General features: G+C 54.2%; 1 protein-coding gene across 2 annotated transcripts; it reads left to right on the top strand.

Moving 5' to 3' along the window:
• The first annotated feature begins 1,800 nt into the window (after nt 1-1,800).
• On the top strand, nt 1,801-14,221 carry SCN2B (sodium voltage-gated channel beta subunit 2). Of its 2 annotated transcripts, none has more exons than XM_059416371.1 (4): nt 1,801-2,063; nt 9,181-9,347; nt 9,634-9,844; nt 10,430-14,221. In XM_059416371.1, the coding sequence occupies exons 1-4, from the start codon at nt 1,994-1,996 to the stop codon at nt 10,627-10,629; spliced, it is 648 nt and encodes a 215-aa protein (XP_059272354.1). In that variant the 5' UTR covers nt 1,801-1,993; the 3' UTR covers nt 10,630-14,221. The 2 variants fall into 2 exon arrangements, with proteins under 2 accessions (XP_059272354.1, XP_059272347.1); XM_059416364.1 differs by lacking the exon at nt 1,801-2,063 and adding an exon at nt 2,789-2,846.
• The last annotated feature ends 8,029 nt before the right edge of the window (nt 14,222-22,250 follow it).

Consider the following 22,250-nt stretch of genomic DNA (forward strand, 5'->3'; position numbering starts at 1 on the left):
ATTACTCAAAAGGATGAGCTGCTCCCTCTTTGGTGCCTCGGTGGCCCTGGGCAAGTGTGAGGGATTGCTGCACAGAAACCTCCGTTCTACCGAACATCTCCCCAGAAAGGCCACCTTGGTTCTCCAACCTAAGTCCTCGTACTTGCGACGTTTGCCTATTTTTTCCTTCTTTTTTCAAATGGAAAGTTTTCAAACCTGCACCACCGAAGACAGAACTGTGTAATGAGCTCTGTGCACTGGCCGCCAGGTTCAACCATGAACAACAACGTCCACCTACCTGCCACTCCTTTTGTGTGTGTGTGTGTGTGTGTGTGTGTGTGTGTGTGTGTGTAATAAAGCAACTACAAGCCACCCTATCATCTCACTTTAACACTCCAGTGTGTATAACAGATAAAGATGTTCAAATCAAAATCACAGTAAGATACCATCTCACACTGGTCAAATTGGCTTAAATAAACCACTCAGGAAACAACAAGTGTTGGCAAGGATCCGGAGAAAGGGGAGCCCTCTTGAACTGTTGGTGGGAATGCAAACGGGTGCAGCCACTCTGGAGAACAGTATGGAGGTTCCGCAAAAAGTTGAAAATGCTTACTCTACGATCCAGCAATCGCACTACTAGGTGTTTATACAAAGGACACAAACCTAGCGATTTGAAGAGCACATGCAACCCAGTGTTTATAGCGGCAATGTCCACAAAAGCCGAACTATGGAAAGAGTCCAAATGTCCATCAACAGAGGAACGGATAAAGAAGATGTGGAGTAGATACGTACTCAGTCTTCAGAAAGAATGAAATCTTGCCATTTGCGATGACGTGGATGGAACGAGAGGGTACAGTGCTAAGTGAAATAAGTAAGTTAGAGAAAGACAAATACCATATGATATCGCTCATATGGGGCATTTAAGAAAAAGCAGATGATCATAGGGGAAGGGAAGGAAAAACAAAGATGAAATCAGAGAGGGAGACAAACCATAAGAGACTCTTAACTCTAGGGGACAAGCTAGGGTTTGTTGCAGGAGGGGAGGGAGGTGGGGGGGTGATGGGCATTAAGGAGGTCCTGTGATGTAATGCGCACTGGGTGTTACATGCAACTGATGAACCACTGAACTCTACCCCTGAAACTAAAAATCCAGTATATGTTAACTAAATTGAATTTAAATAAAGAATTTAAAAAAAACAAAAAGATATTCAAGAACATAACCACAATATTTTATCACACCCAACAAAACTAAGAATTATTCATGAATATAATTTAATACCCAGCCCACATTTATTTTTTCCCAATTGTCTCAAAAAGTGTCTTTTTACTCTTGATTTGACTGGGTGTCAGGATTCCCCAAAGGCTCGTATTACATTCCTTTGTAAGATCTGTTAGGTGTTTTTACACCAACCTGCTTTGATATGTTCTGTTTTCAGTGGTAATTGTAGAAAAATGAGGAAGTCCTCATTTCCAGAAACTCTCCCCAACTCACTTCCCAGAACCCTTTCTAGATAACACAAAACAAGCATCTCCTTTTGGGGGTGTTTTAAAGAGTCCCCCCCCAACTTATAGCAGTTTTGAAATGAATGAGCTTCTCTAACAACCTTTAAATCCCAGCAGTCATCCCAGAGAAGAAGAAGAAAGAAGAAGAAGGGAGGCAGGACTTGGTTTAGTTCTTGGTTTAGGGGGAAAAGAATCCTGGGGAACTTTGTTCTTTTCAGAAAGACTTTTTTATGCCCTCCCACCTGCTTTTCAAAATCCACCAACCACAGAATTTACTCCATCCCCCTTTTTCTCTCTCTCTCCCTTACACACTCCCTCTCTCTTTTTAGCAGCAACAGACGAGCCGGCCATATTAGAGAGATGGAAATAAAGCTTCCTTAATGTTGTATGTGTCTTTGAAGTACCTCTGTGCATTTTTTTTTTAGCATCTAACCATTCCTCCCTTGTAGCCCTCGGCCCCTCAAATCACCCTGTCCCTTATCCCACCCGACTAACATCTCAGTCTCTGAAAATGCACAGAGATGCCTGGCTACCTCGCCCTGCCTTCAGTCTCACGGGGCTCAGTCTCTTTTTCTCTTTGGGTAAGTTAGACTGCACATCTGCATGCTCCTGAGGGTCCAGAAGTGTAGCCACAGCTGGAAAGAGGATGGGGGCCGGGGGCAGGAAAGGAGACCTTGCTGGAGCTTCCCTTCATGTCCTTGGGAAGGGAGGTACCGGGGACTGGGGGAAGACATTGTTGGGGACTGCATAACGCTGGTCACAGAAATGTTGGGTCGGGGATCTGAGCGTGCCTCGGGGGTGACAGTTAAAACCACGGGAAGTGATTTTTCTTTGGGTTCCCCTGAAATGGACTTACGTGGGGGTGGGGGAGGAGGATAGGTCGATCTGCAAAGTCTCTTCGTGGATTTTTTCTAAGCTGCTGCAAATATGGGGTCCTGGGTCTTCATGCTCTCTTAAGGGGCTTCTCTAGCAGACCATGATCTTTGGAATCTGGTGGATTTAGGATATTAGGAAAGAATGTTTGGGGGAGTGGGAGGTAGAAAGTTGAGTCTGGAAATCTGTACCATTGATTTGTGGAAATGTGTCGGGGGGGGGGGGGGGGGGGGGGGATATCAGGCTTGAAGTATGGTCTCTGCATTGGGGAGAGACTTGCTGAAGCAAGCGCTGATGGAGGCCTCTGGGCCAGATGGAGTGGAGGAGGGAGTCAGGTGAAGGGATCAGGAAACAAAGAAAAAAAAAAAAAAGGAACTCTTTGGCTGAGTGTGGCTGTGGCCCTTTAAGAGCAGCCCAACCTTGCAAACAGCCTTGTCAACTGATCCTAATGTTAATTTCTAATTTCACTTTGGACCACTCAGGACTTCCTGGTGAGTAGGTGGGCTAGAGAGTTATTTGCAAGCCCGCTTTATAGGTAGTTTCCTTCTTGCTCCTAAACTTACTCATTGCTGATGTAGTCAAGCCCGGGGATTGTCAGTGGGGTTAGTCCCCATCACTATCCTCCCTCCTCCTTCCCTCCTTCTCCTTGTCTTTCTCTGGTGTGCTGGGTTGGATATTGGGCAGGAGTGCTAGACAGAGACAACACAGAGCCCCTGGCAGCTTGCGTCATAAGGCCTACTAGATTTGCCGAGTTACTGGACATATTAACAGAGCAGGAATGTTACGGAAGCCTGGGCCCTACAGAGACTGGGCCATACAAAGATGGTGAGCCTTGGAATCAGTTCTGGGTTTAAAATCACCTTTACTTCATGACCATAGACAAGTGACTTGACCCTTCTGAGCTTTGGTTCTTTCGTGGGTAACCTGGAGAATGCCTGGGTTTTGTGTAAAGCTGCGGTATACAGCAGGTGCTCAATAATAGTTGGGCTTTTCACATGCCCAGGGGGTGTATGCCTTATTTAGTCCTCAGGATAATCAGTAGAATGAGGTAGGTGCTGTTATGATCCTTCTGTTATGGATGAGGAGACAGGTACAGAGAAATGCAGTAAGTAAGTTACTTAAAGTAACTGAAAGTCATACGACTAGTGTAAGGTGAACTGAGTTTGTCGGACTTCTAGTTCTTAGCTGTTGAACTCTACTGCCCCCAATGTTCCTGAAATGGTACTGCTATATTAACAAGAATGGATCAAAGAATCTCAAGGCAGGCAAAGAGACGGGGAGTTGGGGGATGACCTGGGTGTAAGGAGCCAGGGATGGAGGACAGGTGACTTCCTTGGCACTTAGGGAGAGCTTCCTGTGGAAGGGCGACAGTCTTATGAGAGCCTGATCTAAGTGAAAAAAGGAAGGGGGCTCCATGACTGTGACCAGGGAATGTTTTCCGGGAGGATGGGGTCTAGAGTGAAGAGGTCAGGGAATGGGGCTTGTAAGGTGATGGTGGGAGGAAGCTAGAGCCTCTGCAACCTGGGTGGTAGATCTTGAACTTGAACTTGACTGATGCTATGATGAGGTAGGCCCTGGCACTCCAAGTCTAAGGGCTCAGGTGGACAGTGGAATTTTGGTGATTGTAATGGCGTCAGTCTCCAAGGTGAAGGGACAAATGACAAAGGGGGGACCACATCAGGGGAAGGGTTTGTGAGGATAACCATAGAGCAGGTAAATCATAGAGGATAACCAGCTGGGCAATCTGCCGTACACACAGCAGAGGCACGTGAGACTAGTTTTTAGCTAGAAATAGTCTGAATGACTGGACTTGCCAGAGTTTTTCTTAAGACCATCGGCTCTGCAGTCACCAGCCTTGTTACCAAGACTGGGTTAAGTTAGGCGAGGGTTAGAAAGTGGAGTCCGGTCCTCACTCGGGCTCACTGCCTGCATCTGCAGGGCTCTGGACATGGAGGGGAAATACCTTTCCTTCCTTCCACAGACATTTATGGAGTGCCCATCTGGTATCACATACTGTTCTGGGGATACCAAGGGGATACCCAGGGATACCAAGATGAGTAGAAATCAGTTCCCCAGAGCCTCCCAAGGGACACAGACACAGGCACATGAACAGATAATGACAGCACAACATCACAGGGCCTGTCCTAATGATAAATCATAATGATGCTGATCATGATAGAAGCGAGCCTTCATCGAGGAATATGTACTGGGCATCACTGGGAGCTTCATATATTTGCAAGTCATGTAATCCTCACAACTGCCCTAGGAGTCAGATTCTATTATTGTCTCCCATTTTACAGATGAGGAAACTGGGGTCTGGATGGTTAACTCTCTTGCCTAAGATCTCACCGCTTGGCCACAAGGCTGTTCTGCCTTCCAGTCACCTGGAAGTGATAGGAACAGGGCTGGGGAGAGGGTCCAGGTGCTGGGCAAGCTGTCCTCGTGGCATGCCTCATGAGCTGTGAACTGCAGCATAGGGAAGAGGGCCCCAAGTTGAAAAGGGTGAATGAGATTCCTGGCCTGAAGCATAAACGTATGCAGAGGCATGAGGGGTGAAAGAAGGTGGGTTTGTTAGGAAAAGTAAGGAGTCGGAGATCACCGATGTGGAGGAAGCACGGATGGTTGGGAGCTGCAGGTGAGGAGGCCAAGACTTAGGTTGGTCCCAGGTGGCAAAGGGTTGGAAGCTGTGCCCAGGAGCCTGGACTTGATCCTGAAAGCAACAGGGAGCCAGTGGAGGGGTGGTGAGGACATGTTGCCAGGGGTAGACTTGGCTTGGAGATGGAGATCCTGGTGTGGGGGAGGGTCTGAAAGCAGGAGGCAGGGTCTGTGTGTCACACTCCTCTGGGAGGCAGGGGGCTGCCTCAGAAGGTTGGGGAGGACCATTCCTCTGCTTAGATACTCTCTTTTAATGAAGAAGAAAATAAACCTACCTCATTGGTTGCTGTAGGGTTGGAAAGAGGAATGGAGAGAGTTCCCTTTTGTCTTTGCAGGAGACAGAGCTTGGTAGGACATGAGCAAATCTGTGTGATCTCTGAAAGATGGGCCAGTTAGGACAGTGGATAGCATGGGACCTGGGGTGCCCAGATGTGGCCCCCCAAGAAAGGAGGGGAGGCTTGGGTGCCAGTGATGCTTTGGAGCTAAGACCAGAAGCCACATCCTTACTATACCCCCCATTGATCCCCATTTCCTTTCTATCAGTTAGAAATCAGGAGACCCAGACCTGGTCCTAAATGGGACAACCAGGCCTGAGCTTCCTTTCATGGATGTTCCTTTAAACAGTACCATTCCCCTCCAGAGCTGGGGGCTGGCAGTTTGGGGCTGGATCTGCTGTGGAGACAGTCCAGGAGTGGGGAGAGATGGGGGGGGGGGGTGGAGGCGTGGTTGTTCCCTGGCATTCCTTGGAGTATCACCAGGCCTCAACCCCTCACCCCTTGTCTGGAGCCTGGCAGCCTGGGCCAAAATGGAACTTTGTCACTTATTAGCTGTGAACTTGGGCTATGCATGTAACTTCTTTGTGCTCAATTGCAACATCTGGAAAACAGGGTGGTAACAGGGCTCTTGTAAGTATCAAATGAGGTCATATCTATGGAATGAGTAAGACAGCATCTGGCCTGCAGGAAGCACTCTGTTGTTGGGAAGTCCTTTCTATGGCCCTAGCTGCGGGCTTGGCTACTTTCCGGGAGCCGCAGAGTTTACTGGGATTTTGCTCACAGCTCTGACCTTGTTGCATGGTGCTTTCTTCGTCTTTAATGGGGGCCTGGATTGGTGAGAGGTCTAAAACCCTGGTAGGGGACTCAGGCTGACGACGGTGACTTAGAGTAGGAGTCAGGAAGCACGGTCTGGCCCTGGCTTGTCCGCGTCCTCTGTGTGTTTCCCTCAGTGCCTCACTTGCCTCACTGGGGAAGCGGTGGGTCTAGGTCCCCAATTCTGGTGATGCCCCATCTGGCTTCCTCTGTTGTGACCATCCCCGCGTCTCTCTGCGCTTGGGACTCCCTGGTTGTCTCTGACCACTAGAGGGCGCACGCGTCCCTCCTGGGGCCTCCAGCCGGGGCCAGGCGGCTGGGCTGCAGGAAGTAAAGGGACTCCGCATTGCACCTCGGCTCACTCTGCTCAGCCAGAAAGGACCTCCCCGCAGCTCTGCCCTTCCACACGGCAGGCTGCGGGCTCCTTCTCAGCGGAGGGGGCTGCCTGTGGAATTCAAGTTCTCATCTGAGGGATGGGAGCTGACCTGGGAAAAAGGCCAGGGATAGGTCAGCCCGTTTCACAGCACCTGCTTTCTGGGGTCAGTCGGAGGCCCCTTTTGGGAAGGAGCCCTGGGAAGGTAGCGGCACTCGGAGGGGGTTAGAGAAGCGGGGGCCTTACTCGGGTAAGAGGTGAGCTCAGGACAAGGCCCTGCCTGGTTGCTTCCCTGCAGATTTCTCTGCCTCTGCAGAGCGCGGGCGGCAGTGGCATTTTCTGCACACCTCCTCCTTGCCTGGCGCTGTGCTAGGTGCTTTCATAATGCTGATGAGAGCGGGGATCCGGGAAATGGGCTTTGTTCTTCTTGGCAGGCCCACTCAGCCTCCCCAGGTCACGCTCCCAGAAGCCAGGGCGCTGCAGGTGGGTCTGCACGCCTAATGCCTCCACCTAAGACTCCGCTACGACCTCTAGAGCCAGCAGGTCGGAGCCCCTCCTGTCCTTAAATCCCGGCCACTCATCCCGGGGGAGGAGCTCAGCAGACCGACATCCCCGTTCGCAGGCTGCGCTGCGGCTGCTTCCGGGGAGGGGCCCAGCTGTTGTGCGCTACTCCGCGGTTTGGCAAGGTGAGACCTGCGGGTGATGCTTCCGGCCTGCGCCGCGGGCCGGCCGGGTGCCAGAGCTGGGGGAATTCCAAGGGGCTGCCCTCTGCCAGGACACTGTCCCATAAGGCCTTCCTGTTTAGGAGGGCAGAACTTAAGGAGAATGTAGGGTAGCAGGAGCTGCCAGCCTGCGCATCACACTTTTAGTATTTTATCTCTTTGAAATGATGATGGCAGCCCCAGGAGGTGGCTGTCATCAGTTGTGTTTTACGGAGCAGGCGACTGGGCCTTGGAAGGTGAAGGAGCTTGCCCACATCCCCCCAGCGATGGAAGGCAGAGCTGGAAGGGGCCCCGTGTCTCAGGGATCTCCTAGTCTACGCTCTTCCTGTAGCCTTAGCTTCCTAGCCACGCCCTCTGCCCCTCCTCCGTTTGCACCCCTCCCGCCTCCATCCCCAAGCCCCAGAGAGCTTTCTATCACACACAGAAGAAAATCGGAATCCCAAATTCTGGCCACCCAGAGCCCCTAGTGCCTCACTCCTGCCTAACTCTGGGATCCTACCATTTGCTCCTTGATTGCTGCTCCTTGTGATGCAGACACAAGAAGCTCATTCCAGCCACTGGGACTGTGGTCTTGATGCTCCACTGCTCTGCACTTGATTCCTTCAGGATTTGAGATGGCTCACTCCCTCACTTTGTCAGGGGCTGCCTACACGTCAGCTCCTCCGAGCAGTCCTCCCTGACTGTGGGTAGGAAACAACACCCCTTTGCTTTGCTATAATTCTTACAGTAGCTGCCAGACATCACTACATAGTTACATTATAATTTTCTTCCTTGTTAGGGTGTGTTCCCTTCCCTAGATGGCAAACTTCATGTGGCGGGGACTCTGCCACCATTGTTCACAGCAGTAAGTCCTGGGGCGTAGGCTAAGTGCAGGGGCGTGTTGGGGGGGGGTGGCTTGTAAATATGGGGTAAATGAATGAATGCGTGGCTGATTCTGGACGTTACAGATTAACTCTATAAACAAAATGAATATTTTGGGATGAGGTTGCGACGATTTTGGCAGAAAATCTTAGCATTAAGTTCAGGACTAAGGTGAGGCCAGTGAGGGACCTATGGTGTGCAGTTTAAAGACATGTTTGCCTGACCCTGAGGGTGGATGACCCCTTAAATTCTGTGTCCAAGGCTTTCTGCCCCATGGAGATCCCTGCGGCTTCAACTGGAAGGGCTTGGGCTCCCTCAGCTCACCCTAGCCTCTGCTCTGCTGAGCGTGTCCAAGGGGGCCGGGCAGCCCCAGCACCCAACTCTTCTACACTAGGCCTGGTGCTCCTTATAGGATTTGACAGAAATCTGTCACCCCTTCAGCCTATGTCAGCTCCTTGCTGGGACATTTCCAGGTCTGACATCTCCAGAAGGGACTCCTGTCCTTGTTGATGCATCCGCTGGTCCCTTGGAATTGTGCCTCTTCTTCTGGGATGCCTCTTACCTCCCACTGCTTGGCTGCCATTTTTCCTGCTTGCTAGAAACCCCAGGGAAGAGCAGGCGGCTGGGCTTTCCTGTGGCCCTCGTGCATAGAGAACAAGGCCTTCTGAATCTTCACCTGTCCTGAAGGCTTTCTGCCGTGTGGCAGTCACTGCAGCTTCGGCTGGAGGGGCTTGGGATCAGCAGAGTTGAGAAGGGGGAAACTGAGGCCAGCACAGTGGAGTCCCTTGTCCACGGTCTTCTGCTAGCAGGTGGTAATAGTAGAGCTGGGGCAGGACAGCCAGATGAGGGGTTGCACATCTATGGTCCTGGGAAAGACTTGGGGCCATTCGTCTGCCCTGGCTTAATAGGCAACTTCTCTCCCCACCAAGCCTTGCTTTACTCCAAGGGCCACATCACGTACCCTGGGGAGCTTTGCCCGCCCCACACCACTCCCTGACTCATTTCAGACCCAAGGGACCCAGCCCAAGGCCAAGGCTCTGCTCCTCTCCCCATCAGGTGCAGAAGGCTTGCTGCCTCCCTGGGCCCATGAGCCAGAATCCTCACCAGCTTGTCACTTTATCCACAGTGCCGCCGGGGCGGACCATGGAGGTCACAGTACCTACCACACTCAACGTCCTCAATGGCTCTGATGCCCGTCTGCCCTGTACATTCAACTCCTGCTACACAGTGAACCACAAACAGTTCTCCCTGAACTGGACCTACCAGGAGTGTAGTAACTGCTCTGAGGAGATGGTGAGTCCCCGGAGGGGGTCGGCGGGGAGGGAGAGGGCAGGAGCTCCTGGGCATGAAGCCCACATTTCCCACCGTCTGCCCCTTGCCGTGGACCAGGACCCTGGGGATCCTGGTGGGCAGTCTGCTCCAGAGGGCTTCCGCAGAAGGTGTGTGGTCACACCTGGGTGGCCCTGGGAGGACGGCAGAGACCTGGAGGTAGCCGCCTCTCTTCTAGGGAACCAGGTGGGGGGGGGGGGTGCACGCCCTCTCCTTGCAGCTGCTCGATCATGTGGTTCCTCCTCCCCAGTTCCTCCAGTTCCGCATGAAGATCATCAACCTGAAGCTGGAGCGGTTCCGAGACCGCGTGGAGTTCTCGGGGAACCCCAGCAAGTATGACGTGTCGGTCACACTGAGAAACGTGCAGCTCGAGGATGCGGGCACCTACAACTGTTACATCATGAACCCGCCCGACCGCCACCGCGGCCACGGAAAGATCTACCTGCAGGTCCTCATGGAAGGTGAGTGGCGGGCAGAGCGGGCAGTCGACTGCCCTGGGGCCCCTGCCTGTCCCACGCCCCACCCTCCAGCAGGGGGATCACCCCGCTCCTTGGGAGGGGCTGTGCCTTCCTGAGGTGGGAGCTCTGGCTTGTGGGGGGGTGGTGCGGGGAGGCATCCCTGTTACTTCCTCAGGTCTCTGAGGACTGAAACCAGGTCTTATCCTTATAATGACCTTGGTCATGGTCATGAGGCCACGGTCATTGGTTGGGCACATGCTATCACTAGAAGTCAGCCACCTAAGGTCATGCAATGAGTGAATAGCACAATCAGGACTCAAGTTTGGGTCTATTTGATCTCAAAGTCCGTGCTCTTAAATTCTGCATTTTACTGTCCTTCCCTGGGGCTTTGAGGTGCGCTGCGATTTTGGGGTGGAGTGCAGAGAGCTCAGGGGCCTGGTTTGATTGTGGCTTTTACTACAGTGCTTTCTATGCCAAGCGTCTGGTCAGGACCACCCCACGTATACTGCGGGGAGCAGGGGGCCGAGGCGGAGGCTCCCTTTCCCTGCCCCGGTGCTCAGGGGAGGTCTTTTTCTTTTCCTTCTGCAGAGCCCCCTGAGCGGGACTCCACAGTGGCCGTGATCGTGGGCGCCTCCGTGGGCGGCTTCCTGGCGGTGGTCATCTTGGTGCTGATGGTAGTAAAGTGTGTGAGGAGGAAAAAAGAGCAGAAACTGAGCACGGATGACCTGAAGACGGAGGAGGAGGGCAAGACAGACGGAGAGGGCAACGCGGAGGACGGCCCCAAGTAACACGGCCCCGCGGCCCCTCCCTCGCGTCCTGTCTTCCTCCCACCCTCCACCCTGCACACTGTGCCCCTGCCTGCCCTCTCTTGGTGTGCTTCTCTTGATCCAGGGTCCCAGGGCCCACCTGGGGCCTCCCGAACCCCTCACTTCGTACCCCCTACCCTGCACCAAGAGTGACTCACCTCTCTTTCATTTGGGAAACCTGCCATGGCACGTGGGACGTGTGGGCCCTGGGGAGGGAGAAGTGGGCTCAAACTGCCTGTCCCTGAGAGGCAGGAGGCCTGAGCGAGGGTCCCAGAGCGGGGGGTGGATGAGGGGGAGGTCAGCGGCCCAGCCTGCCTCGTTTGTGGACTGGTCTGGTGGGCCTCAGGGAAGATCTGCGGATGGCTGAGGGGCTCTCCTGGACTGCCTCAAGAGAGCCTGGGCTGTGGCGTGGCTCTGCTCCCTGAGCTGCTCCAGGCCAGGCAGCCCTGTCAGGCTGGGGACTGCTAAAGGGTTCCTGTCACTTGGGTGGGGGTGGGGCATGTTGAAGGGATGACTGCATTTCCTGGGCACTGAGGGGAAGCCTTGGCCCAAGGACCTGTGCTCTTACCCCCTCTCCTTCGACAGCTGTTACCACAGGAGCCTGGGGGGGGGGGGAGTTCTGTTGGCAGCGCATCTCTTGGGATTGGGGCGGGAGGAGCACCACATGAAGACTCACGGAGCTGGGCTGGGGATGGGTTGATTCCTTGCAGTAAGTGGTCATTTTTCACCATAGTGAACTACTAAGAGCAGAGAAATTTCAAAGTTGGCTAAGGTCTGAAGGGGTGGGGGCTCCGTGGTAAAATGGAGTTGGTTACAGTCTGCCTCCTCCAGCAGGGTGACGGCCCTCAGTGAGAGCGTGGGGCTGGGGAAGGTGGACGCGACTGTGCAGGAGTTGAGGTACAGACTGGGGCCTTCATCCGGGCCTTCTCTTCAGACTTTCTCCGTGAGCTTCAGCAGGGTTTTTAGCTTTTCCTTTCCAGGGAAGGGGATGCCCTGAGGGAAACATCCTGCCGCCATGTTTCACCCTCCAGGCCCCAGGGCCCCCCTCTATGGGGAGGCAAGTAGCATTTCTGGAAAGCCAACTTTCACTGCCATTTTACTCACATGAAGAGGGAATTATTTAAGCCTCAAGAGAGGGAGAGAGACAGAGAGAACCTGCTGACGTGCACTCTACCTTGGAAGACCCTCAGAGATCCAGGCGGCAAGCCATTCCTTACGGGTGGGGAACCAGGTTCAGACTGGCAAGACTGAGCGTCCGGCCCTTCCCTCCTCTGGTTCCTCAGTCTCCAGTTTGAACCAACAGAGCCATAGTTTTCCCTGTGGCAAGGGTCTCTGCGGGCTGCTAGACAGGGAAGTGAGGTGAGAGAGCTGGGCTGTCCACTGCCTGATCCTCTCCCAGGGCGCTGGGGACGGAAGGATGGAGCGGGCTGGCAGAGCTGCTGGCAAGGCCCCCCCCCCCAATCCCCATCCCAGACTGACCTTCTTCAGCATTTCCCCAGCCTTTCCAGGAGCTCAGACCCTGCCCAGGCTCCTGGAGTCAGTGCCTAGGGCAGGAACCGGTCTGAGGAAAGGGGGTAGAGACAGGATGTGACAGTCTCAGGGAGCATTCTCTGCCTCTGCCAGGCAGGTGGCCAATTTGGGGAGAGAACAAGAGCATACGGGAGGTTAAGTTTAAGTCACTTCAATTCGACATCCATTTACTGAGCATCTCCTGTGTGCCGGCCACCGTGCTGGCTGCCGGGGGGGACACACAAAGCCATAGCAGAGTTGGGAACTGTCAGGTCAGCACTGTGGGGACCAAGATTCTTTTTTTTTTTTTGGTGCATCTAATTCCACCTCTGCAGCCACTGCTTCCAGGGCTGGAGTTGGAGAAGGAAGAGAGTCCTGACTCTGGGCCCTGGGAAGGGAAGAAAGGAAGGAAAGGGGAGGGGGAGGTGCACAGGGAACAAGGTGACAGGCCAGGCAGAGTGGGTGAAGAGTGGGGGACCGACAGCCTGGGTCACAGCTCCTGGGTGGGGGGAGTCCAGCTCCGTACCTAACTGCCAATCAACACACTGCCAATGGGAGTGGGCTAAGCCACCAGAATGCCTGGGGTGGGCGGGCACAGCCCATCCTTGGAGCCAACCAGCTCAGAGGGGAGCGATGGGTGGTGGGCATCTCATACCAGCTGAGACCAAGGGCGGTTGGGACACACTTCTGCAGCCTGCAGATTTCACTTTCCGGCAACCTCTCAAGTGCTCTCCTCTCCCAGGATGAGTGGGGATCTGCGCTGATGCGGGGCACTTTTCTTTTTCCAGGAGGCGTAACATTTAGGGGAAATTTTTGCGTGATTCCCTAGGTTTATTCTAAGAAGTCCTAACTCTCCACCAAGAAGCGCCAGACTTCTGGGTTCATTCCTTTCAACACCCTGACCCAGTGGGGCCCCCCGGCTGCCCACCCTCATGGGCGCTTTCTCTTGCAGCCTCTTAGAATCTCTTCTGGAGGTCTCCTAGGGCTGCCTCCCCCAGAGCCGTGAGGTTGGGAACAAGATGGGGCTTCTTTGAGTAGAGGTGGGGAACCAGTGACATGTTCCCATAGCAGCCATTTCTCTACCCTGCTTTCTAGTTTCTGCCAGCAAGCTGCTCCTGTCCCTGCGGGGTGGGGTCCAACCCCACTTCCAGCTGCATGTTCCCATCACTGCGCTCTGCTGGGTCCAGTCTGCTGGTTTCCTCCACCACCCCTGCCTCTCCTGTTGTCTTGGAGCTCCCTGTCTATCTCTTCCTCCTAATCAAGGGCCACTTGTAAAGAGATGGGCTGGTCAACCCATGGGACTTAACTTCTAAGAACAAAGTACAATTTTTCAGGACTGAAATGCCTTGAGGTGCCTTGAAACTGGCTTTGAAAATGACTACCTGCCCCTTAGCTATGGACTAATCACAGTTATTCCCAATTTATAGAAAGGAAAAGCTGATTGGATCCATATTTTCTCCCCGGAAGTCCCCTTGGGGAAGTCGGGCTGGTAAGTATTTACAAGGTCAGGTAAAGCAGATGGACAATGGGAAATACTGGCCAGGTCCCAGAAGATAGTCCCGGGCCATAAGGATGGCATGGTGCGGTTGGAATGAGTGATAAATCAAGAAATTTCCTTGCAATTTGTCTTAAGGACAGACTGTGCCTCTTGCTGATGTCTTCCTCTATTGAAGTTTGCTGATGCATTTGCACATAGGTATATAGGTATAGATATATTCTATATACAAATAGAAAACATTGTGTTACATCCACCCCAAAAGTTATACTGGGTGAGGTGGGGGAAACCATCATTTCTCAATGTTTTGAGTTGATTCACCAAAGGCAAATTACAGAATGTTCTTACTGCTTTTTGTGCACTTGGAGGAGAAAACCCAACTACTTTTGCACTTTCTAGGTTTAATGTGCTACAGGGTGGTTGGGGGGGGGTGGCGGGGAGAAAAATCCAGTGGTCCTCTGTGGCCCAGCTGCTGTGATGTGTCTGCTTCTTGGAGCAGACTGCGTTTCTTTTGCAGTTTGCCGTATTGCTTGGATCTTTGGCTGCAATAAACAGATCATCTCCCCTGAACATCCCTTGAGTGTGGCTTTTTTCGGGGGTGCAGAGTGGGGTAAATTGGAGGCTTTGGAGGGATACTGCCAGGGATCCCTGCTGCTCCTCTCCTGGTGATCCCGCTGATGTTGCCCTGTCCTCAGCAAGGACACAGTCCTTCTACTCTGCTCATGTTGAGAAATGGCTCATGTCTTTCCCCCTTTGCCTTCTCTCGGAATCCTGGGCACTCCCTCCACCTTGGAAGCACCCTGAAGACATGGCGGCTCAACACCCACTTCTTGGGGGCCTCTTGGTTATTTCTAGGATGACGAGTCTTGGGCACAGTGACACTGTTAAATGGATGTTGGCCATTTTTTCCATAGATGGATGGGCCATTCTTCCCCCCCAGCCCCCACCAATTTCTAAGCCATGTCTCACTAGGCAGGCACTTCCTTTGCCTGCTCTGGACTTGGTGGGTTGGGGGAGAATAGGTGAGAGCTGCTCAGAGTCTGCCCTCATGCCCATTCACGGGTGAGGGTGGTAAGGGGGAAGAGTCAGGTTGTTCATGTCCCATCTGAGCACTGCTGGATCAGATTTGTGTGCTGCTGCGGAATCCCACTCTCGGGACTAAGGACGCCCTCCTGGTGTGGCTGGGTAGGGGGACACTCCTAATCCAGACAAACCCAGTCTTTTTCTTTCTTGCTTCCTGTTCTTAGTCTCTGCATTTTTTTTTACCTACACGCACACATGCACGAATGTACATACACGCGTGCGTGTGCACAAGAAAGATAAGAAAAGTTGAAACTTTCTGAATGGCAAGGAAATGCAGAAGTGGTTCATTCCTATTTTTCTTCTGGTTTCTCTGTCATTCTGTCTACTCCCTGGCGACCCAGAGACCCTTGCCAGTGCTTAGTGGCCAGGTGCATGTTAGAATATTCCCAGGGACCCTGACATTGGTAGTTGTGACACCTGCAGGGGTTCTAGCCGCTACCTGAGAGAGAAGCCAGAGGGAGGGGCAGCTCTGTTCTCCAGAGCCTCTGAGTCCTTCCAAGGATGGGATGTAAGAGAGGATCCTTCTGTACTTAACAAATAGGGAAACTGAGGCAGGACAGGTAGACTGAGCAGCAGAAGGCACTGAGGATTCTGGCTGGCTCTTTCTGGGGGTGGGGCCAGCATCTTCCTTATTCTAGGGCTTTTCTCCCAGAACACTTTGGAACCGTGCCTTGGCTTCTGGGAGAGTTGGATTTGGCTCGGGCATCTCTCTTAAATTGATGTTTTCTTTAGCTCAGCCTGCTTGGGGCCGGGGTGGGGGGAGTTCTGATTGCAGAATGAGGTCCCCGGTGGAGGAAGAGCTAGCTCCCATTCTGGTGCTCAGAACTGGTCACCAGTCTTCTGTATCCCCCACTGAGATACAAGAGCCTCTCATTTCCCACTGCTGAGCCCCTGGAGGGCTGGGCACCCCATCCGCCTGTCCACTGCCTACTGTCTGGAAGATGAGTCTGTATAGGGGCGGGGAGGGGGTATTTCAGAGTCCCTAGGAGAAGTCCCTTGGCCAAATGGAGTGGGATGGGAGGGGAGATCTTTACAACATCAGAGACAGGGGGATCTTAGGGAGCCGCTGGCCAAGCCTCCTGAGTATCCTGAAGGGGAAGCTGAGGACCATAACAGGCAAGTGACTTGCTTATGGCCACATGACGAGTCAAGGACAAGACAGGATCTCCTATTGGACTCCAGGTCGGCAGTTCTCCCACAGTCCCCAGTCTGGGCACAGCTGAGCACAGCTGCACACACCAGCCCCAGATCCTGCCCACCCCTCTCCAGCTGGGCCTGGGGGGAGCTAGAAGAGGCCCAGTGCTTCTACAAGGGGTATATGTAAAGCCAAGACCCAGATAGCAGAAGTGTTCCTCCCAGAGCCCCAGCTGGCTAATGAAGAGCCTGCCCTGGAAACCAGTCTCTCCTCCCCAGGTAAGACCTTCCCCAGGCTGAGCTGATGCCCATCAGGACAAGAAGATGCCTGTCTCCCAGCTCCAAGGCCCAGAGTCCTATTCCCACATTGCCTCATGTTGGTTTGTATACAGGCCCCTCTTAGAGCACGTGTCTCCTTCTCATTTTGCTGGGCTGGGGGCAGTATCTACAGATTTCCAGATGAGACGAGTCTGGGCAGTGTCCAGGGGGCTGTGGGCTGGTCAGCTTGGATTGGAGTGTGAGCCCCCACTAGGTCTCTAGCCCTCCCCCTGGCATTTTGAGGGCTTAGAAGGTCCCTGTTGGCAGGGCACCATAGGGACTCTTCTCAGATGGCCCTGGTGGCCTTGCCCCCCTCCCCAGACCTCTCACCCTGAAGCCCACCAGGTTCTAGTCATTCCTGGCTGCCCACTGCCATGCTGGTGTTCAGGGCACCAGCTACCTTTTAAGACAAGCTCCAGCCGTCCAGTGGATGAGCTCACCAGGAGACCTGGGGGAGGGAAGCCCCTCCAAGAACTATATCTTGCCATTGTGACCTAGGTTTGATCCCAAGATAGACTGTCCTCGCCTAGGAGCCCCTAGCCCTGCAGGACTGAGGAGGCCTCTGGCTAGAAGAGCGAGAAAGACTGATAAAGGTGCTTTTCCTTTTCTCTGGCAAGAATGACCTTGAGGGTCCAGGAGGCACCAGGGAAGGTGGCAAATGGGCACTGGGCACTCAGCTTGGCTACTTGGGGTTCCACGGGAGGGACTTGCCCTACAGCCCTGGCGAAGTCACCTTGATCCCAGACACAGCTGGCTCTGCTTCTCAGCTGGGACAACTGCCCCATAAACAGGTGACACATGGACTAGGAGCCATTTGCCTCAACAGACTGAAGCCCCTCTTATGTATGGGCAAATGGGCAGATGAAGAGGGCTTGTTCCATGGAGGGGATGTGAGTATCGCAGCTGTTGGCCAATACAGTGGCTGGGTTTGTGGCCACAGGGAAAGGGATTAGACTTGTCCCATTCTGCCCCAAGGCAGAACATTAGGGCAGGCGGGCAGAGACAGGTATTGATCCAATGTGAAGTCAGAGCTGTGCCAAGGGTTGAGTTTCTCTGAGGTAATGAGATCCCCATCCCGGAAGGTATTCAAGTGTGGCTTGAGGGTGTTGTTGAGAAGACTCATATATCAGAGCATACTTTTAGATGCCTTCTAAGGTCGTTAACATGGCCCTCTGCAGCCCTCGTTTTAGGATTCAAGTGATAAAAGGGGGATTAACTCTTGCTTGCCTGAAGACAAATATGACCTAGACACAGACCAACAACCATCCCTCTGCCTTCTTACTCAGCCATGCTCTTCCCCAGCCTGCCTCTGTCCCCTTGTGCCCTTTACCCTGTTCATCTTTACCTGATTTATCCGTGGCGGGGAGAGGGGAGGTGGTGAGCACCTATTCATACGAGAAATAGACTGTGAGAGGCTGGAAATTTGGAACTTCTCTCCCAAGATCAGGCCAAGTGTAAATTGTGTCCTTGGCTCTTTGGTCAGGGCAGACCTTTCCCTGTCCTTCCAGCCCAGACTGTAGGAAGAAGGTGCTAGCTTTCACAGCTTCCTCCTCGGTGGGCCCTCCTAGCTTCACCAAAGTCTCCAGCCTCTACATCCCCGTGGCTTGCTCACGCCTGAGCTGGGTGCACTGCTGCAGCAAATGGCTGTGGGGTCAGGTTCAAGTCCAGCTGAGGGGGTCGGGGTGAGGTGTGGGGAGGGGAAAGGGAAGGGGCAGATGAGTGAGAGTTGGCTAGATTAGCAGGGATAATCACCATTGGCTGAGTACTGTTCCTGTGCCTGGCCCTGGAACTAAGCATTCTATGGATGTCAGCTGATGGAATTTTCAGGGCAACTCCCCAAATATGCATTCTTTTCTCACTTTTACAGATGGGGAGGCCAAAGCTCTGCTATATTAAGTTCGTCTGCACACAAAGTGACATGGCCATGGCTAGAAAGGGGCAGAGGACTCAACCCTGGGGCAGGGTGATGCAAAAGGCACCACATCACATGAAAGAAAGGGGCAGAGGACTGACCTCTCGCAGCCCAAAGACCTAGGAGTGAGTGGGGGAAGGGTGGCTTGGCACCAACCTCGGAATGACCATGGACCAGGTGAGGGCAAAAGGGTTTGGGAGCAGAAGCAAAGCCTCCTCAATGGGCCCCTAATAGCCCACCCCCTCCATGCCTGGCCCTGACCCCACAGCTCTGTGCCTATAGCTCTGGCCTCTGCTGGCCGCTTTCTCTTCTCTTGGCTCCTAAAAACCTATAAAACCACTTCTTGGCTCCGGGCAGCTGTCCCCTGCTTCTACCCCTACTCCAGGGCCTGTGCCACACTCCAACTTCTCCAAGTTCTCCCTTCGCTCCAGGGAGCCGCTTCTCCATCTCCCCCCCCTTCCCCCCCCCCCGTCCCCCCCCCCCCCCCCCCACCCCGGCCTCCATTTGCAAGACCTCCTACTCCTGCACTACAGTGTTCTGGAGCAGATGGATCAGAATATTCAGGGGGTTGGGCCTGGCACTCCCCACCACGCTGTCTTACACTTCTGTTTTGGTCAGGCTGTCTCAGCGCCCCGTTCAGGGCAGAACCAGGTCTAAGGTCCAGGAGGACATCTGGCCATCCAGCTGACAAGGCAGTCCCATGGCTGCAGTGAATGTCGAATCTTCCCGATGCCTCCCGCCCCCAGCCCTTCTGAGCCCCCACGATCACTTGACAGGGTGGCAAGGGAAGCAGGAAGTCAACACAGCTCTGGGGAGCTGGTTGGGGTAGCTGAGCCTGCCCTGGGGCCTCTCGCCCCACCCCCATGTGGCTCAGAATCAAGAGATTCCCAGGACTCACCCCATCTCTGAGCTGCGGCAGGGAAGCCGACGTGAAGCCGACGTCTGCTCCTAGAAGTGGGCACACGCCCCTCTCCAGCCTGGGACTGTCCGGTGAGCACCTCCTTGGTCAGGACGGTTCAGCTCCCGCCTCCCTCTGCCCTCCTCCACCCAATGAGCTCATCTGTCTGGGGCTCCCCACCCCCTTTGCCCGAAGGGATGTTTGGATAGAACCTGGAAGAAAACAGAAGAGGAGGATGGGTGTGATGGAGGAGGTGGCTGGCTGCCTACCTGCCGGTGCCCAGAGCCCTTAGAAAGTGGAGGGTTCGGGAAGAGCTTATCTTTACTCTAACTCCACCATGCGAGGTGGGCTGGGGAGCCCTGGCTAGGTGACCAGTACGGTCCGAGTCCGCATCTCGGACTGCTAGACCACGTGCCTGCGGGGCTGGTTTGGTGCATGCCTTCTTGTTAACCCCCTCGGCACCGCCAAACTTCAGTGGATGCCCAGACCGTAGCTGGGGGCGGGCGCTGGCACTCTGGGCTGGAGGGAGGAGGGTGGTGAGGAGGGACGCGCTGGGGACAGACGCAGGTGCACTAGGAAGGAGGCTTCCAAAAGTTTGTCCAGGTAGCAGCCACCCAAGCCCAACCTGAGAGGCAGAAGGGTTTCACGGCATTTAACTTTAAATTAATGCAGGCATGCAGGCAGAGAATCTCGCCAGCATTTCCACGGTCCTAGGGCTAGGGCTCTGTTTATAGCCAGAGGGAGGGCAGCTGAGAGAAGGGAGTGGAAGCAGATCCTGGTGTAGATCAGAGGCTGGTAGGAGAGATGCTGTAGGGTGAGGTGTGCGGGGGCTCCCCGCAGAACCCTGTGTCTTCTGCCTTTTCCTGCTGGGTCTACGCCGCCGCCAGTGAGCTCTGTTACCTGCAAGGCCCAGACAGGGACGAGCACAGGGACAGGAGCTGCGCGGGGGCTTGTGGGGCAGGAGGGGGGGAGAGGGAGGAGGGGGGGAGGGGGAGGAGGGAGAGAGGGGTGGCAGGCTAGGGCCTTCGGGAGCCAGAGGCGGGAGGCTCCCTGCCAGGCTCCTGTTACTTAGGAGGAACTCCTCTTTAAATAGCTCCGGAGATCTCGGGAGGTCGCGGGAGCATTCCCTCACCCTCCCCGCTGTGTGGGGTCTTGGTGGCTGCCTTTCTGAGAACCGACAGGGGATGGAGCCTTCTGTCTACCTGCTTTGGTAGAAGGTGGGACCGCCCAAGGCAGGCGGGCGCGAGTGCCTTCCCTTGGGAGAGCATTTCCAGGCCAGTCGCCCGGACCTTGAGCTCTGCCCCCAGGGGCTCCCCCTCTTCCCAGCTATCCCCGACCTTCCACGCACTTTCCATCCTGGCTCCAGTCCAGCTGCCTGGAGGGCAGGAATGACAGTTTGCCTGCCTTCAGAGAGGACTATTGGACTGTTTCAAAGAATATATGCGCCCCCCCCCCCCCCGCCTTTCTCCTTCCCCTTCAATCTGGACCCTATTTCCCCACCCCCTCCCCCTTCCCCCAGATGACAGCTCCCTGACAGCTTCTTGGCAAGGGGTCCCCTCCCCATCCGCCTCTCTGAAAACTTGTTCTTCCCCGTATTTCTGAGCCAGGCTGCCCAAGATGTGAGTGTGCATTCCCTGTCACCAAGGAGCAAGCCTGTCAGGGTGCCACTGTGTCCCAGCCACCATCCCCGCCCTCAGGGGACTTCCAGGGGATGGAGGGGAAAGAACAAAAGTGCCAGGTGCTGCAGTGCATAGTCACACCCCCACCAGGAGACAGGAGGTCTTGAGCTGGGCGGAAGGGGCTAAATCAGGGAGGTCCCTCAAAGAGATGGTTCTCAAAGGGTCGGAGAGGAGGCGCTCTGACCTTCTGTCACCCTGTCCTCGAGCACCCTCAGGACAGTCCTCCAAGCTGGATCAGTGGGCTAGGGTTTTGAGAATTTTTGAGGCAAGTGCTCTAAAAATGTGGAAATCTTCTAGCCACTAATGCATTCCTCAAGCACTTTTTCTGTCCGGGGTGTGGAACCCTCCTGGCGTTCTTCAGAGGAAAGTCGAGGGTGGAGGCAGGGAATCACATAGTGGGGGAGGTTCTAATCCTGGCTTTGAGACACACATTCTCTGTGACCTTGGGCTATGCATTCTACCTCTCTGGGCCTGGTTCTTCAGCTCTGAAATGCTTGTGTCTCCTGAGGATCCTTTGGACTCTCAGCAGGGTCGAAGGGAGGCTGTGGGGAGGGTAGAGGGCACTGGGGACAGGGCCCCCTTTCCTGCGGCCAGGATCTAAAGATAGCCAGAGAGCTCTGTCCCCTCCCCTCCCCTTCTCTGGGCAGGGGTCACTTGCCTTCCCTTTGGCTCACCTCCTCTCTCACCTCAGCCTCCTGTTCTGAGAAACTTGAGCCCTGATGTAAAAATAAAGCAGGCCGGCCCGGATGCCTGGACCTGTGAATCTAGTGTCCAGGACCTCCTCCTAGGAGAGGGCGGGCTTGGAGATGGGAAGAGACTTAGCATTTTGCGGGGGGCCACAGACCTCTTTGAGAATAACAAGAACTAAAATGGACTGCGTGTTTACCCTCTGTCTACCACTCTGCTAAACATTTTTTATATGCAATGATATCTCATTCGGTCCTTATAGCTAGGTCCACCCCCAAGGCTTGTAAGGCCTGGAGTAAGTGTACAAACGGAAATTACATATGTGCCTAAATATGAGTTCTAAATTGGGATAACAAAGGGTTAAAATTTATCTATTGTCCTCTGACTTGATTACTTTTCCTTGACCTTAATTTGAAGACCTAGTCCAAAAGGCCTTCTCTGGTCCACTCTCATGGATGCCTGAGAACATTTCACCTGATGTCAAGTTCTAGACACTCCCTAGCCCCCTGCAAACAGCTGTACCTTGCCCACCACCGGGTGCACCGTCAGACAGGGCCTAGGCTTCTGGGAGAAGGGGCCTGGGGAAGAGGCTGGCTCAGGGTTGAGTCATCGGAGCAGGGAATTCCAGAGGCCCAGATCTTCAGAGCCTGGTCTAGAAGAGGGAGGTACATGGACCACCCTCCTTTTCTGCCCCATGGGACCCCCTTGCCCAGGGGGGAGATGATAGCCAGAGGAGGGCCAGAGCAAGGCCCTGGGGGCTCAGGAGCCCAGGGCCCCTGAGGCCCCTCCCTGTCATCCAGCCTAAGAGTGGCATTGTTCTTAACAATCTCACGAGGTAAATATTCCCTTCACCAGAGTACAGATGAGGCTTCTGCAGAAGATTGCATA

This window comes from Mustela nigripes, chromosome 1 (assembly GCF_022355385.1).
Source record: "Mustela nigripes isolate SB6536 chromosome 1, MUSNIG.SB6536, whole genome shotgun sequence".
NCBI classification, from domain to species: domain Eukaryota; kingdom Metazoa; phylum Chordata; class Mammalia; order Carnivora; family Mustelidae; genus Mustela; species Mustela nigripes.